This window comes from Colletotrichum destructivum, chromosome 9 (assembly GCF_034447905.1).
Source record: "Colletotrichum destructivum chromosome 9, complete sequence".
NCBI classification, from domain to species: Eukaryota; Fungi; Ascomycota; class Sordariomycetes; order Glomerellales; family Glomerellaceae; genus Colletotrichum; species Colletotrichum destructivum.
Window position 1 is genome coordinate 90487 of NC_085904.1, and position 16971 is coordinate 107457.

Consider the following 16971-nt stretch of genomic DNA (forward strand, 5'->3'; position numbering starts at 1 on the left):
TCCAGGCTGGCTGGAGCAGGCGCAAGAGCTAACGCGTGCATCGATTGCCTGGAGCTTCAACAAGCTGCAACCCAAAGTTACAGCCTTCCCTGTAATCGACAATCAAACCATCCCGCCGCACCGCACACCTCATTCTCGTCGGTTTTGAAAACCCCGACATCACCACCGCAGTCAACCCATTTGATTAAGCTGCCTGTTGTTCGACTGCTCGCCCGTCATGTCTCGCAGATACGATTCCCGCGTAGGGCCCCTCCCCGCTCTTCCCTTGCTCTCACTGCGTGCCGCTTCGCCCTGACAAGGTACCAAGCTCACATTCCATGTGTAGACAACGATCTTCTCGCCCGAGGGCCGCCTCTACCAGGTCGAATATGCCCTTGAGGCCATCTCCCATGCCGGAACTGCAATTGGCATTCTTGCCAAGGACGGTATTGTCCTGGCTGCGGAGCGCAAGGTGACGTCGAAGCTGTTGGAGCAGGACACCTCGGCCGAGAAGCTGTACATCGTCAACGAGTAAGCGATGCCATGTTCTGCAAAGCGATGCACAAGGTTGACATACCCTCTCTAGCAACATGCTTGCAGCCGTCGCAGGTATGACGGCCGACGCCAACATCCTCATCAACTACGCCCGCCAGGCTGCCCAGAGATATCTCCTCACCTACAACGAAGACATCCCATGCGAACAACTCGTCCGGAGACTGTGCGATCTGAAGCAGGGCTACACACAACACGGAGGTCTGAGACCCTTTGGTGTGTCCTTCATCTACGCCGGATGGGATCCCCGCAGACAGTTCCAGCTCTACCAGAGTAACCCCTCAGGCAACTACGGTGGATGGAAGGCGACGGCTGTTGGTGCCAACAGAGCCAGCGCGGAGAGTTTGTTGAAGCAGGACTACAAGGAGGACTGCACTCTGAAGGAGGCCTGCGGCATGGCGGTTAAGGTCCTGAGCAAGACCATGGACTCAACGAAGCTGAGTGCAGAGAAGCGTATGTTGTGCTGCAGACATACTTATACAATCCATATAAACCCGCTAACTGACAACCACAGTCGAGTTCGCCACGGTTGGCCAGACGAGCGACGGCAAGATCTACCACAGGCTCTGGACCGCGGAGGAGATCAAGGAGCTTCTTAAGGAGCATGACCTGGCGAAGGACGAGTCCACCGAGGACAAATAACGGCATGGATGAGATCAAAAACATAGATGGGCGTGATGATTGCCCTTACCCCTGATGTACCAATAGAACTGATGCCCCCAAAGCCCTCCCAGGTTCCCCAGTGTCCATAACCCTCCAACCTTTGGCGAGCTGCTGCCAAGATGCAAATGCGAAGCCGCGGCGTGTTAAACAAGTGATTTGGTGAATATGGCAATACAACTATAATAAGCAGGGAAAATCAAGCGTGGTAAGGGAAAGAAGGCAAGAAATGCAAACACTCGGAAACAACATGCAGCGATTAGTCTTACGAAGGTGAATGAATATGTCGATGTCTGACGTTGTTGCATTCGGATTCTATGTAGGACCCTATTATCGGTGATTAGTGTCTTTGGCTACTTAGCTGGGTCATTTCATAGCCTACGTCGGTCCGCGAGTCCCCAGCTTCCTCTTCGTCTCGTAGCCGGTTCCAGCCAGTTTTCGCATCTGACCCAGGATATGGGTGGGGCTCATGGCATTCCTTGGTAGCCAGTCCGGGCCAGTGTCGTCGGTAACTCCAGTACGCAATGAGGTATCCCAACAGTGAGCCCACGCAAACGTCGTACACATCGTGTCTGTAGTCTTCGCAGCGGCTGATGGCGATCAACGCGGCCCCCAGCAGCGGCAGGAGGCAGACGAGGGCTCTACTGAGGTCACGACCTCCGCTGTTGTGTCTGAAAATGTGAAGCTGGCCGGCGAGAAAGAGGCTCAGAAATCCAAGACCAGAGAAGGAGAAAGACGAGTGACCAGAGGGAAAAGAGCGCCAGCCATCATGGAGAAGGTGATGGGCCGTCTCGGTGCACACGTCAATGGTGACAAGAACGTTAGGTTTCGTGCCGGCGGCTGGCTTGCACCGGGCCAGCAAGTCAGGTCGCGGTCGACCAACTGCGTTCTTGATGAGGTCTGTGATGAAGGAGCTCATGATGACCGCGATGGCAAAAGATAGATAAGTAACCTCATGCTTGTGAGGCGAAGCTTTAGTGACGACGTTGTAGGCGACGAGAACTCCCAGTGGCACAAACAGGGCATAGACGATGTTCATATCTGAAGGGCGTGTCAGTCGCGCTTCGGATGCTTGGACGAGGATTGTCTCAACTCACACACAGGCACACGCTCGACTTCCGCATGAGGGTAAGAGATGTGCAGGTCGTTGATGAAGAACATGCGATGGAAGGGTTCAATGAAAGCAAGCATCTGAGGGGAGCGAAGTCAGCAAGCTTGAGTCTAACAATCGTCTCGAACCATAACAGACGTACCGTCATCCATCCTGCGAGAAGGATTACGAAGCCCAGGTAGTCTGGCGCATGAGTCCTCTACGTGTAACTCTCGTTAGATCTGCCAACCTCACTCACAATGCTCCTGGTCGCACACGACGACCTGTGCGTTACGTTACCTTCCAGAATCGAGAGAGCGCGGAGGCAATGACATTCCCGTTCGAACCATTGTTCCGGCGGCCGGGCGCCATCTTGAGAAGTCACCGTCTACGAGCTGCGCGGAAGGCTCTCTGGAACATGAGGCGCCTTGTCGTTGCTGCGGTGGTTGAAGTTGAGAGCCGCAGCAGTGGATACTGTGGCCAAGCTGTCGACGTAATATTGGCTGTGCCGTCAAGAGCTAAGGCGGCGATGAGGAGAAATCGCAGGCCCAAGACGAAAGCCAAAGTCTATTGACAGTCACTTGATCAAATGCAATGTGCAGATCCCCGCGGCCCCGTTGTCCCTACTAAGTTCAAGACAGGAGTGCAGCGCTTTCAAGTGTCTGCTCTTGGTGTATGTGGCGTTTTGGTCGCCCGAGGCACTATAGCTCATGAGCTACGCTACTGCAACGCTGTTCGCTGTCCGGGTGGGAAGCTACAACCTGCCTACTACTCCCTTATCTTATCGAGTATCCGAAGTTCCACCGCCGTGGCTCAGTCCCTCGAAAGCTGGTAACCTCCAAAAATCAACAAAACCATTTTATCACAGCTTAGACATCCACGATCGCAAACACCGTAATCACGCCGTCTTGCCCAGCATGCTGAGGTCAACCTACAAACCGTCCGCAAACACGAAGGGTCCTCCGCCACTGCTCCCCGGATGGACGGAGCACGACGCTCCGAACGGCCACAAATACTACTACAACGCCGAGACCAAGGAATCGACGTACACGAGACCGAGTGCGCCCGACGTCACTGCTGCCCAAGGCTATGCGCCCAGTGCAGTTTCAACGAGCTTCTTCCAATACCAGACTATCCCGCGGCTTTCCGACCCAAACGTCGCGAATGCATACCTCGCTCAGTACAACGCGCAAAACCAACCGCCGGCTGCACAACGAGGAGGATTCGGCCACGGAGGCAGGGGAGGCAGAGACGGGCGGCCACGTCCGGAGCCCATCGATAAGCCCAAATCAAAGACGCCGATACCTGGATTTGAGCCCTGGATCCTCGTCGACACCAAGTACGGGCGCCGTTTCGTGTACAACCCCGAGAAGAATGCCAGCTACTGGCGCATTCCTGAGAAGCTGAAAGCCGGCATCCTGGAGGTGGACAAAGCCAGGATTCGCGAAAAGGCCGGTATTCAGAGCGCACCGACAGGAGGAAAAGAAAAAGAAGCGAAGAACAGTACACCCACTGCTCAGCCCCGGCCACAGCAAGAAGCCGCGGCAGCTCCGACTTATGACGACAACGATGACAGTTCAGAGTACGAGGAGGTTGAGGTCACGGACGACGAGGCCGAGGGCGACGAGGCCGAGGACGGACACGCCTCCAAGCGTCAGCGCATAGAAGATGCAGCTGATGACGCGCCGGTCGAGTTCAGCGAAGCAGACATTGCTTTCCAGCTACAAGCGATGGGCGAAGCATACGGACTCGACCCTGGAGAGTATGACGACGGAAACATGGACGAGTGGCCAGAGGGCGCCGAGGGGGTGGAATTTTCGCAGGAGGATGCCGCTGCACTCTTCAGGGATCTGCTCGACGACTTCAACATCAACCCGTACAACACGTGGGAGAAGTTGATTGAAGACGGACACATAATCGAGGACCCAAGATATACGCTGCTCAACACCATGAAAGCACGAAAAGAGACATGGCAAGAATGGACCAAGGACAGGATCAGAGAGCTGAAGGAGCTTCGCGCCAAAGAAGAGAAGAAGGACCCCCGGATACCGTACATGGCGCTATTACAAGAAAAGGCGTCGCCCAAGCTCTTCTGGCAGGAGTTCAAGAGGAAATATCGGAAGGAACCGGCCATGACGGACCCCTACGTCAAGGACAGGGACCGTGAGAAGTGGTACCGGGAGCACATCAACCGTCTGAAGTTGCCCCAAGCCACGCTCAAGTCGGATTTCGCCACGCTGCTCAAGTCACTGCCCCTCTCCGCAATGAACAACAAGACGAGTCTGGCACGCCTACCGCCGCAGCTGCTGGTTGACATCAGGTACATCTCGCTGCCGCCACAAGTGAGAGACCCCATGATCGAAGCATACATCCAGACCCTGGGACCGCCGCCTGAGGGAGGAGTCAGCGAGGAGGAGGACGAGGCGACGCGCAAGGCGAGGGAGGCCAGGGAACGGAGAGAAAAGGCGCTACGGGAGCACGAAGACAAGGTTGCGGAGCAGAAGCGAAGACAACAGCGGAGCCTTGAAATGGGCCGGGCCAGACTCCGGGAAGGGGAGCGCGAAGTTGAGCAGGCGATGCAGGTCGGCAAGCGTGGTCTGCAAAGCCAGCTGGCGAGCGCGCAGAAAAAAGATCAGCCTGATGCATAGTAGACAGCAACTGTGTGGCAGGAGAGTGGACGAAAGGATGGAATAAAGAAAGAATAGAGAGAAAAACGAAGAACATTCCACGCAACCATCCAGTCGGCGAACTTCAAGAAAGCTAGCCAACGTCAATGTTGACCGTCTCTCTGTGATAGGGCCGTCCCGCCATAAGCCGGCCTCGGCACTAACAACGCATCCGAGTCCGTCGACGTCTCGCCTCAGCGAATCCTGCAGGAACTGGGTTTCATGCAAGTACACGAGGCCAAGACCAAGACTTTCTTGTGTCACTTTGCATTTGGGCATCAACCAACGGACTCCCTCCCCCATTACATCGGTTTGACTTGAGCCTCGCCAGACGCGTCATGTAAGACAAAACGCCCCCTCCTCGCGAGATACCGCACACTAACGGTTCTTGCGAAACCCTCGTTGTGCTCAACAAATTGAAACTGACAGTCCGAGGTGTATTTGTGTGTGGGTGGGTGGATGGGTGTGTGCCAGCACGTTCTGGTGCAAAATACGACGGCTCTGGTTGATCTTGTCGAGAATTCGCCAACGAAACCAGTATTAGACTTCCTCCGTCACGCATCAAACGTCGTGTTCCCGGTTTTCCTCACTCACTCAATGAGTAGATACACTGCCTCCCCTTAAGACACAGTTCGGATTAAAAGCCCTCTTTTGCTTGTCCAAATCGTCCGTCCGTCCCCTGCCACAGCGCACCAAGTGACACCATCCAACAGCGCGTTCGTGTTCGTGCGTCAGAGATGGCCTGAAGATCGGCCGCCCGCCCATTGGCTCGTCGGTCACGTCGGTCTCATCGGTCTCGGAGCACTGGACGTGCCGCACATCCCCAAGCGTACTCCGTCGAGGGGGGCATGTCATTTTTAGTGTCTTATATGACAGCCACACTGCCGTTCCCTAGGCCCGTGGCTGCTCCTTTAATCTTTGATTTGAGTCCGGGCTTGTTTTCTGTTGTAATTTAGCAGAAATCTGGTTCACACTATTTCGACAACGTTTTCTACAGTTTTTCGTCCTCACTAGGTTAAAAGCGAGGCGGGTTTCTACCGACCACAGCTCAACATGGGTGCGACAACACTTACACTATTCGGCCTCGCGGCCTTCGGTACGGTTCCCCATCCCCAGACCATCACCACAATTGAAACCCCGAACTAATAAGAATGGTCAGCCTCCGCAGTATTGGCCCAGCAATTCCCTGGGGACTTCCCGGGCAATGGGAACGGCAACGGCTTTGGCAATGGCAACGGCGGCAATGGGTTTGGGGGCGGTAACTTCAACAACATCGTCGGCTTCAACATTCAGGAGGCCATGCACACACGGAGAGTCCACGGCATCCTGGGCACCATCGCCTTTGTCATCGTCTTCCCTATCGGCTCCATCGCTATGAGAATCGTCCCTGGCCGCTTCTCTTGGTTCATCCACGCCCTTGTCCAGATGGCCGGCTTCGTCCTGTACATCGCCGCCGCCGCACTGGGCATCAAGTTGACCCAAGAGGTCAGGTTTGGGAACACGAGTCTGGTAAGACGGCTCTCCGTAAAGTTTATTAAACGTTTCGAGGCGTGCCTGCTTACACACCAAACTTAGTACGAGATCAGCACTATCAACTTCCACCCCATCATCGGCCTCATCATCCTCGCCATCTTCTTTTTCCAGCCTCTCTTCGGTTACCTTCACCACGCGCAGTTCAAGAAGTACGGTGTCCGCCAGATCTGGTCGTACCTCCACCTCATGGTCGGCCGCCTCCTGATCCCGCTAGGCATCATCAACGGCGGTCTGGGGCTGTACATCTCTAACTCGCCCAAGGCGTTCAAGATCGCCTACTCCATTCTCGCCGTCGTCTTCGGCATCGCCTGGATCTTCATCGCCGTCATCAGCGAGAGCCGCCGTAGCCGTCAGCCCGCCGTCGTGGTCGTCGAACAGCACAAGCTCGTCAGCCGGCCTCGCGGACTCCACGGCGGGAGCCACAGATCGTCCGACTCGGACCCCAAGATCTGAGTACAGGACACGAAATAGTCTATTGACGATATGAATGATGACGTTGGGGAAACGAGAAGGGAATTACAGTTTTACCTCACGGGCTTCACGATGGGTCACTACTAAGTAGACCTTTCCATAATCACGATTGCATGAGAGGTAGGAGGGTACTAGGGGGCAAGTGACTTTATAGTCGCGTCGTCGCAAGCTCGGGTATAGGATGCTGTCGGACTGGAGGTTTTGGGCAAGTAGCGGTGAATTGCGTATGTTGTTGTTGTTGTTGTTGTTGTTGTTGTTGTTGTCTGTAATATGTAACTGGTTCTATATGTGCCTAGCTGCTTCGAGCTGCTTAGCTCGCCCTTTGCATGCCCTTTGCAGGCTGTCCAACGCCTCTGTGCTGTCGACTGATTAGGATAAAGCCTGCAGCAGTCCCTACGGAGCTGCCAAGCAGCCAACCAAGCCAAACCAACATATCCAATTCCAGATAGCTTTTGTGTGTCTGCAACCTTAGATTCAACGACGCAACCCCTAGGCTTAAATTGGCACCATGACGGTGTTCTTCCCATCAGACTTTGTATCGTTGGAGAACTTGAGGTGAATCCTAGAAGACTTCTTGAGTTAGCAAGTTGTGCAAGACTATTCCAACTAACAACTGCCTTGCCAAACCTGAATCTGTAGGCTTATCTTCCCTTTCACTCATCAACCTGGTGACACAGACGTCTGACTAGCCGTTGCCGCCCATGATTAGATGCGCAACGTTGTTTTCTAAAATCTGAAAGGGCTTGCTCGAGAGGCTGGCTCCCTAAACACTTGGTATAAAAGTAGATGGTCGCAGGGTGGACAAACTGTGATCATGCACAGCTGTGGCTGGAATTCAAAGAACAGCATTCAGGGCTGCATCCCAGCTAGCGGAGCCAAGCCGGCGGGATGCCGCTTTTCTCATCCAACCCGGCGGGATGCCACTTGTCTGATCAAAGACTCAAGTCCCTGTTGAGGAACGCAACTGATTACGTTCAGTCTATCACATTAACAGTATCTAAGCACTTACATGGGAAGCTAGAGCCCTTCTGTGGACATTTGTAGTACCAAGCAAAGTACCGAAAAAGAATTTTAGCAGAGAAGCAGGCACAAGAAACCTTTCAAGGCAATGGAAAACAATGTAAGCAGACCAGGCTGCGGTGGTCGAACTCCGCGGGAACACCCGAACAGGGATAGCGTTGTAAATGTGATTCTCCGGACTCTCGTATGAGGCCTTCAAGGTATTCTTTGGTCCGCAGTGATAAGGTTAAAAATAAACAATAGAACCCTTAACCTGGTTAGTGGCAAATCAAAAGCTCTATATTGTAACGAAACTTAAAGTGAGTGTTAAAACTATTGGATAATTATGGACACTTTGGTTGCTGCTTATAGTGCCGACAGCCGGCTAACCCCAGCGCATGATACTTGGAGTGCTATAGCAGATAGCAACTGCCGGCTGGTACTGTAAAGATGGATACCGAAGAAGAAAAGGGCGAGTTTGGCAATGAGTCAGATGGCCTGTTGCTGAGGCTGAACAAGGTCAAGCGTTGAGGGGTACGAGGATACGACAACTTCGGGAGGGATACGAAGACCACAAGAAAGCGGTGAATACTACCTCGCGAGTCGGTTTAATACAAGCAATTACACGTGAATGAGACCGTAGATTTCATTGGAGACAAGGGAGTTTCATACTATGGAAATCGAGTAACGATGTCATGGCTACTGCCGCCAAGAAAACATATAAACACTCTTCCCTCGTGTTCTAGAAAGGGATTCCAGTATCAGCACGTCATCTACACAAAGATATCCCTCTGAAGTCCGACTCTTCTCTATCAAAAACCTGCTCGTCAAGCACACCTTCGTCTAAGAATCCCACTTCCAAACCGGCTAAGATGAAGCTGAGCGTAAGTATTCGAGTTGAAGAGACCCTATCACTCCAGGTATGCTCACATTTAACGCAGATAACAGCCCTTGTCAGCATTCTCCCTGCTTTGAGCTGGGCTTGTGCCACATACCAGTTCTGCCTCTGTGGTAACAGCGACGGCAGTTTCCACGAGGAGGCAACGAAGAAGATGTGCAAGAGCAAGCTCGGGACTTACATGCAGTTTGACGATGGCCGGCACTACTGCATTGCGGGCGTCGCGAATGCCGGAATCGCAGGCGCTCAGCCTTTGCTTTTCAATAACTGCGCCGTCAGGAAGATGTGTAACAACTACGGCTCCACTGGAGACTCGAACTGCTGGGGAAAGACGTGGTAAAAAAGACTGGGTTGTCGGTCGTGCTGTGTCCAACGCAGGGACGAATCTCGCAACGGGTGGGTGGCACGAAGAGCCCTAGGCTCAAGTAATCTACTACAAATGACGTGCAATGCAGACCATGCTATTGGTTTCGTTTACCTGAGCATATTTTGTTAGTTATTCAGCCGTGATGACCGACTGTGAGGTGATCGAAGGCGTCAGAATCAGACTGGCTACTTGCCAATGAATCAGCAGGCTATGTTTGTACATGCAGTGCCAACCTGTCATGGCCAATCCAATGGAGGTTGTGGGTGAAAGACAGGCAATAATAATCGCGGTGACTCGGGGCGAATGGTAATATCCAGTGCTGCTTGTCGCGATCTTTCATAATAGTGTTATTAGGTACTGTTGTCGCTATTAGCTATGTACCTTAGTTATCTATCTTATCCATCTCTCTATCGACAGGTGCATTACAGGTGACGATCTCGGAGGGAGATCCGAGACGATCCCAGGGCACGGGCTCTATAGTAGGGCAACCAGGTATATTACGGATGAGAAATTGACGGGCATGGTTCTTCCGCCAGTCAGATCCCGGCATATCGAACCATGCCCGTATCCAGCAGCCGAAAAGATTGTGTGGGAGCCGGACGGCCGCGTCTTTTCGACCCCACAGCGTGTTCGACTGACTCGAGGGGTAAGACCGGCCATCAAGATCCAGGACACGACGGGCTTGGCCGGGAAGGACGACACCGGAACTGGAGTGAACATGAATCACGATGCGAACTGTATCGATTGAAGCTGCGGAGGGCGATACAGGTGTGTGATGGCAGACGAGCCGGTAACGGCGGAGGCATCTGTGAAACACAACGGCAGGGCTTTGTAATATTGTCTAACTTCATTGCCAGGTAGGCATGGCACTTTTATCTTGTTTTCGATTGCCGTTTTTTCTTCTATTTTATCACATGATGTACCCGTGCAATCTCAAGAGGGTCCTCCTTGGCCACATATCTAAGTACTCCTGCACTACAGACGAACATCATCCCCCATGTTCCATTCCATTAAATCAAACAGATCTATCTCTGTTAGTTTTATTCTATTGCTGCCGTTGTTAGAAGCTCCCATTTGCTTTCCAACTTCTAGTTACCTCATTACAAACCAACAAATCAATGTGTTATATTTTGTTATTTGTATTCTAATTACTACAACTGACCCTGAAAGAACAACAGTGACCTTAGTGTCACTTGTCTTACTATCAAAGGTGTTCAGGCTGCGAATAGTGTTCAGGCTGCGAATAGTGTCGAGCTCTATTAATGTTCCTATTCAAAGCTACATTTAAATCCGATCGGCATGACCAATTTGGTGAGGGTAAAGGTCACGCTTGAGATGTCTGCGCTGATGAAGTCCCTCCTCCAGGACTGGACCGATCGTGGTCTTGTTAGCGATGAAACCAGGCTCAAACTTAACGACGTCGATATGAAATTTGATCATCCAGAAGATCCAAATAATGACGCCTAGCCGGGCGAGTCAAGTATAAGTAGGAATTGCATCTCCCGTCCTCGGATCGACAGCAACGCAAGAAATGTGGCTTCGACCTGTACAAACTTAGTAAGTATACTAGACGCATCCCTGTTCTGTTGGTAACGCTGATCTTACTAGAGTTGGGCAGTTTGAAAGTGCTGTCATCATGAATGTCAAGCCACCCTTGACTTGAACCGAGTTTCTAATCAGGGCGCTGTCCCAGACTGAATCCGTTCCATTGCCATCTACATTGGTGATCACAAAAAATGCTCCGTTGGGTCTAAGCTCTGCAGAAAAGAAGTCTGCGATCTCGACACGACCGGAGCCATATTAAGTCGTCTGGAAAGTACTATCAATGGCATAGTACTGCTGTTTCGTGGAAAATCTAGTATGGGTACTAGCCTTAACATCGACGGTAGGCGGACGATGGTATACATCCGGGAAATCATATAGCTGAAGCTGGTTGGAACCGGCAAGTCTCGAAATGGGACAAAGTTTCATTTACTGTTGGATTTATTGTTGAGGGTAATGGTGAAGCTAGACCTCGATATTTGCATTACCCACATCTTTGATGGTGGCCATTGGATGCCTCAGAATGAAAAAAGGAGAAGAGTTACAAAACGGAGATATGTTGGCTTCTACAGCCTACTGACTTAAAGACTACAAGATAGAGAGCGATCGAAGAAGATGGACTGGCGCCACCGGGGCTTTCTAACCCTTTGTAGCATCTGTAAAGTCGGAGGCTAGCCAACTCTCAAGATCAAAAGCATGTTGGTATCCCAGGTTACATAGCGTATATAGGGCGCAGCTTTTCGGCAGGATGGAGCGGCAGTTGTGTCTTAATGATAATGCTGACCTCTAACAAACGGAAGTACGAAGAAATGTTAGGCCTTTCATCCCGGACTGTTTGTATGGATAAGTGAGAACATTCAGGTCGGGACTGGTATGCCATAATAATGGATAGTCCGGCAGGAATCAGTCCGGCGGCTTTGGGGCGGCTGGCGATCTGGCCGCACTAGATCGATGGAGTGACAAGCTTGTAAGGACGTCTTCCGTAGTTCAAGCAGCTGGTAGAATATATGATATTCTCCTATACTAGCTACCAGACCCTCAAGGAATGAAGGGAAACGAAGGGGATGATTGGAAGAAGAAGCATTGGCGAAAACGTAAACGAAAACGTGAACGATCACTAAGTTTTATACCCATACAAGATCTACCCGAGATGTGTCTGACCCATTGTTTCAAATGCCGTTTTTGAGTCACTCTATAACTGTTTTCAGTAGGATATTTTTCGAACTAGCATTATAGGTGATTCAGAACAACAATCCGCCGACACCTTTACGAATATAAATAGGAGTTCCCAGACTATCGATTGTGATACTCTGTGAAGCATTTAGTTGACCTAAAAAGCTATTCTAGTACCTTCAGTACCTAAACTTCACCAATAACCTACAACTTTTTATTTTCCCCAAACATGCGCGTTACTACTCTTGTTGTCAGCTTGCTGACCATTGTTGCCTCTGTCACTGCAGGCAATACTGACGACGATTGCGGCCCGAGTCACAACGTTTGTAAGAATGGGCCATGCTCATGCATCAGCGTTCCAGAATGCACCTGCATAGCTCTTTGAAAACCTGGTAGGTCTTGTAATTTTTACCGGCGGAATGCAGAGATCACAAAGAACGCGATTAGAATTAATAATACTCACAAGATGTCAGGTTTACCAGAAGTAAGAAGTGCCCTCCTGCTACGGGACAGAACACATACAGAAACCACAAGAGTAACGGCGAATCCTCGAGATCAGAGCGTTACGACCAGAATCCAATTATTCCCTGGTGCAACCTGGAATGTAACAGTCCTACGACCGGGAATAGGACAACACAAATAAGGGTCATAGATAAAGACGGCGAAAAAAACACCTTATATCTGGGAAATGAAGAATGAACAATGGTTGTTTTCCCTAAGATATGTTTCAAACGAAGGACTAGACTGATGCCATACTGATGCCGATCAATTGATGTATGCGTGTAGCTCGTGCCACCCAAAGTGACTGACGGAGCGCTTGTGCTTCATGACAAAAGCTGCATCTTTGTCTGCTGGAGGGTAGTATCTACGCCCTCCTTTGTTTAATACTAGAATACTTGATTAAAACGACTACCACTGGATCAATGGACAACGCCGGCCACCGGAGACCACTTGAGTCGTGGAGAGAGCCAAGTTCTACTTTCAAAACCTAGATAGAAGGCTTCAGAAGTTGAAAGTTAACGAAACATGGGAAGAACACAATATGAGCATCGCACAAGTTGCAAAGCTCGCCAGTACGCTACCCACTAGCAAAAGAGGCGGCCCGGTTGCGAGATTGTAGTCTTTTCTGTCGGGCCTCCAGCCTGGGGTTTTCTAGCAGACTAGCAGAATTCTGATTTTTTATTAAGACTAACAACATATTGCTTTTGCACCTGGATCTCGTCAGTCTCAAACGGTGATAACATTCGGTCTAAACAGTTGTGGGTTACCCTAATTTCTTGTAAAGGCTATCCAAGACCTGCTTGTACAAGTAACCCACAACTGTTTAGACCGAGTGTTCTCACCGTTGAAGGTTTGCTTGAGGATCCACTTAGTCTCCATGTATGTCAGGACAATAAGAGTGAGGTAAGAGTGCCGCTGCTACCGGCTGTCACACTGCGCAATATATCTATGGTAGGTAGGCTCTAGAGCTAGAATTATCAATAGACGAACTCTATCTATCATGTGCGCGGCGACAGGTCGTCCGCCCAACAAGTTCGAACTGTCGCCTCGGGGTTTGACCAATAAAATTTTCCAGGTTTGACCTGTTGTTACCGCTACTACTGCTGCAAGCTATGCCTGCTGCTGCTGCTGTTGTCAAATTATACAGTAGCTTCGAGGGGCAATTGTGTGTGTATTGTGCAACCATCCAAACCTATCCAGGGACCTGTGTGACAGGGCTCATAGCTGCTTTCCCATAGCTACCCTTGCAATCCAGCACACATGGCCTGATTAGTCCTGCCAAGGTAAATAAGGACCACAGGATTTCCATCCACTCCCGCGGCAGCAATTCCGAAAACCAGCTGGGTCAGGGTTCCAGGTAAGCTCACATTCCTAGAAACAGTTGGTAAATGCTCTTAAGTTGTATTGTTATAGTGGTAAGGGTGAATATACTGACTGGGATGAACTGATTAAAATCATTTGCATGAAAGCTGTTCTTTCCGCAGCAGACTCTTGTAAGGTCTTTATTGACCCTACCACCACCACAGCAGGCGTAGCTATCAGTAGCAGAAGCCCTACATAAACGTTAGGATGATCTCATCTCTTTTTAAGATTACATTGAGCAGGGAATGACCAAGATTACATTGAGCTGAGAATGAAAACACTAACAAATGTTGAGAGCTTCATACTGACGACAGCTGTGCCCTGTCCTTGTATTGTGATCTTGTGCAATAACTTAGATTTTTCTTCCAGGATGTAGTTGATGTGATTCCTTCTTATAAATACTCTTATTGCATGATAAATAATCAGTACCATCAATGCTTGGAACCCAATTTTTAGTCACAGTTGAGCAATGTATTTGAAAACCAGGAAAGATTTAATAAATTAAACATGAATAGCGTATGTGCTAGTGGTAGGACTTTCTTTGGTTTCGGCCTCCGCGGACGATGCTCACCCCTTTTGTCGAGAGTGGTGGCTACAGGCCACACGCGTGACGAAGGAAAGGGTGGGGTTTGCCATGACAAGGGACATGGCCAAGGTAGACTAGCGCAATAGTGATTGGGAGAGATTTTACTACTCACTCACACAACTGAATGTACGCACAATCAACCTATTGATCTTTCAACAAGACAATCCGCTAACAGGCCTACATCGAAAGCTGTGGAAGAGCTGGAGGGACTGGGATCTTCCTTGAGGTCAGATAGCAAAAGCCACTCTAAGGACGGATAGAAGACTAACCTTAACAGTGTCGCCTCTAGGATATTAGCGGATCGATGTCTGCGGACCCCTTGATGTCTGCGGACCCCTTGATGGCTGCGAACCCCTTGATGTCCGCGGACCTCTTGACGTTTGCGGACCCCTCGATGTTTGCGAACTCCAATACACTCCATCGGTTTTGTTCTGCTACACTTGGTTGCTGATAGTTTACTGCTATTGAAAGTATATATAATCCTAAGTTGCTTCTATCGTTCTACATGCCTAGTCTCCTATTAAGACAACACAGCACGAGCAGGTCACCTGCACATACGCTATCATGAAATTCCTTGCTTTAATCCTTTTTCCTTTCGGGCTCGCAGCTGCACTTAGCACTGAAGACAAACCAACATTGGCTCCTACATTAGAGTCTCGACAGTCGACCCAGAAATGCTGTGTAGCATTGTATGAAATCTTTTGAAGTCTTTAGTTTCTTAGCTGACTAAGTGTAGTGTCGCCCATGGCTACAAGGGACAGTCCAGGTCGGGTGATCTTTTTCGTATCGAATACGAATGGGGTGGTGTTACCTCAAGGGGCCTTTTTCCAGGATGCAATCTCAAGATTGATCGCAAACGTGCTGCACCACCAGGAGGATGTTCGGAGTGGACATTCTCAGCTGAGGGTGGCAATTGTCAAAGCTTTACTACTAGGAGGGTTGGACCCTGTACATAAATGCTAGGGCTTCTATTGAACGAAACCACTTGGAGCTAGTATACTACATAGAGGGTTAGATTGTTCTTTAAAAGAAGTGTCTACTAAGCTGTTATTTCTACAGAGACGTTTTGCTTTTATCTCTTCTGGTTATTTAAAGTAACCACTATAGAATATGAGCACACAAGGGACCGATAGTAGACTTCATTCGTCCAGCGATCTGTATCCAAATGGAGATGTAGTAGGCGTCTGGAACCAGACGAGTCTCAGGTAGACACAGACGCTGGAAGGAAGTGAAAAAAACAGAAAGCCGTTCGACTTCGTCATGATTGGTGGAGATCTGGAGACGTAAGGAGCATGCACATGACTAGCCTTCGATCGTGAGTGGGATAAGATGTGACGCGTGTACGTTGTTAGGGTCGAGAGGCTGCCGTGCCAGCCGTTTGTCGAGAAACGGGTTGAAGTAGGAAAAGTCTGGACTTGCCTGTGAAACGATTGCAATCTCAAAACGGAGTCTCAAATGAGAGACTGCCATTTTTTGTTGAGAGGGGAATCCTAAGGGAAGAGCGTTGTGAGTGCCACTCCTTATCGGATAGTTGACCAGGGATGTCGGAACAACTCCGACCTCTGAGTGGGCACAGGATGTTGAGGTTACACAAGCCCAACTCGCAATAACGACATTGTTAAAGGTGGATGCCCCTCTTGCTGATGAATAAATGGTCATGGGGGTATGATTGCCATAGAGAGCGGCGGCAGTGGTCCAGCAAACCCCTCTTCGGCATGAAAACCCCCATTCCAGCGAGGATCATGACAGGGGTTGTCCAACACGTGTGTCGCCCAACCGAAGTCTGTATTGAACAAAAGATGTGTTATTGGATGACATGGCGGCCTCGCTCGAAAAGGGGACAATAAGTTGCCCCTACAATTCAGGAAAGAAGAAATCCCATAACGCCGCGTAATATGAACATGTCCCTTGCGACTTTGGGTCCGACTCAGGGACAAAATGGACTCTTTGACACCTCTTAACGCTAGCCTTGGCGAGCAGTTCCAGACCGCTTGGGGGAGATACATCCAATTTGCGGGCGGGCAGCGCGGCTATGTACAACTTGACCGACTTGAGAGAGTTCTATTCCACGCACCGATTCGGACCTGTATTTGGGCTAGATCCCACGGAGAGGGGGCTATCGGAGGGCCCATCAAAAGGGGCGAACATCGACACTCAGACCTCTTTTCATAATCGGAGGCTCTCCTGAACGGCTGTAAACAGTGAGACCATCGTGAAGAGTACTCAGGCGGATAAACGCATTGGCACCGCTTGAGGACCCCGCCACGTTCTCCCGCGGGAGAGACCGCCAACCGAGCACAGGTCCCGGAAGATACGTGAGACAGGCAGACACACGCAGAGGGAACGCGAATCGACCATTTGGGACCTGGGACAGGAAACAGGGCTGATAGTGTCTCTCCAGGCTACATGCAGCATGCCACACCAGCTCCACGAGCCAGGCCCCCGGCGCCGCCATCGATCTCACGCTGCACGGTACTTGGCGTACCACGATCCGGATTGGACCAGCCCTGGCTGGGCAGGCCGAAATGACGCCCGGCATACATACAGGTGATGCCGTCTGACTCCTCCTGCCCATGCATTCGGCGGTGACCC

The 16971-nt window shown here is 50.6% G+C and overlaps 6 protein-coding genes across 6 annotated transcripts; 5 read left to right on the forward strand and 1 right to left on the reverse strand.

Annotated features, from left to right (window-relative positions):
• The first annotated feature begins 83 nt into the window (after nt 1–83).
• CDEST_13120 (Putative proteasome alpha-subunit domain, proteasome, subunit alpha/beta, nucleophile aminohydrolase) lies at nt 84–1174 on the forward strand. Its single transcript, XM_062929276.1, has 4 exons — nt 84–241; nt 326–510; nt 566–984; nt 1046–1174. Exons 1-4 carry the CDS (start codon nt 218–220, stop codon nt 1171–1173), a joined length of 756 nt encoding a protein of 251 aa, XP_062785327.1. The 5' UTR covers nt 84–217; the 3' UTR covers nt 1174.
• Nucleotide 1175: 1 nt separating this feature from the next.
• CDEST_13121 (Putative phosphatidic acid phosphatase type 2/haloperoxidase) lies at nt 1176–2962 on the reverse strand. The gene is made up of 5 exons (XM_062929277.1): nt 2582–2962; nt 2445–2501; nt 2289–2382; nt 1574–2232; nt 1176–1518 (listed from the first exon to the last, which is right to left on the reverse strand). The coding sequence occupies exons 1-5, from the start codon at nt 2651–2653 to the stop codon at nt 1507–1509; spliced, it is 894 nt and encodes a 297-aa protein (XP_062785328.1). The 5' UTR covers nt 2654–2962; the 3' UTR covers nt 1176–1506.
• Nucleotides 2963–3198: 236 nt separating this feature from the next.
• Nucleotides 3199–4929, forward strand: CDEST_13122 (Putative WW domain, FF domain, WW domain superfamily, FF domain superfamily protein; the record flags this gene model as incomplete). Its single annotated transcript, XM_062929278.1, has 1 exon — nt 3199–4929. The coding sequence occupies one exon, from the start codon at nt 3199–3201 to the stop codon at nt 4927–4929; it is 1731 nt and encodes a 576-aa protein (XP_062785329.1).
• A 1071-nt stretch (nt 4930–6000) lies between these two features.
• CDEST_13123 (Putative cytochrome b561/ferric reductase transmembrane) lies at nt 6001–7217 on the forward strand (the record flags this gene model as incomplete). Its single annotated transcript, XM_062929279.1, has 3 exons — nt 6001–6043; nt 6107–6456; nt 6523–7217. The coding sequence occupies 3 exons, from the start codon at nt 6001–6003 to the stop codon at nt 6931–6933; spliced, it is 804 nt and encodes a 267-aa protein (XP_062785330.1). The 3' UTR covers nt 6934–7217.
• Nucleotides 7218–8725: 1508 nt separating this feature from the next.
• On the forward strand, nt 8726–9279 carry CDEST_13124 (uncharacterized protein). The gene is made up of 2 exons (XM_062929280.1): nt 8726–8834; nt 8892–9279. The coding sequence occupies exons 1-2, from the start codon at nt 8823–8825 to the stop codon at nt 9186–9188; spliced, it is 309 nt and encodes a 102-aa protein (XP_062785331.1). The 5' UTR covers nt 8726–8822; the 3' UTR covers nt 9189–9279.
• Nucleotides 9280–14943: 5664 nt separating this feature from the next.
• On the forward strand, nt 14944–15335 carry CDEST_13125 (uncharacterized protein; the record flags this gene model as incomplete). The annotated part of the gene is made up of 2 exons (XM_062929281.1): nt 14944–15068; nt 15116–15335. 2 exons carry the CDS (start codon nt 14944–14946, stop codon nt 15333–15335), a joined length of 345 nt encoding a protein of 114 aa, XP_062785332.1.
• Between the last annotated feature and the right edge of the window lie 1636 nt (nt 15336–16971).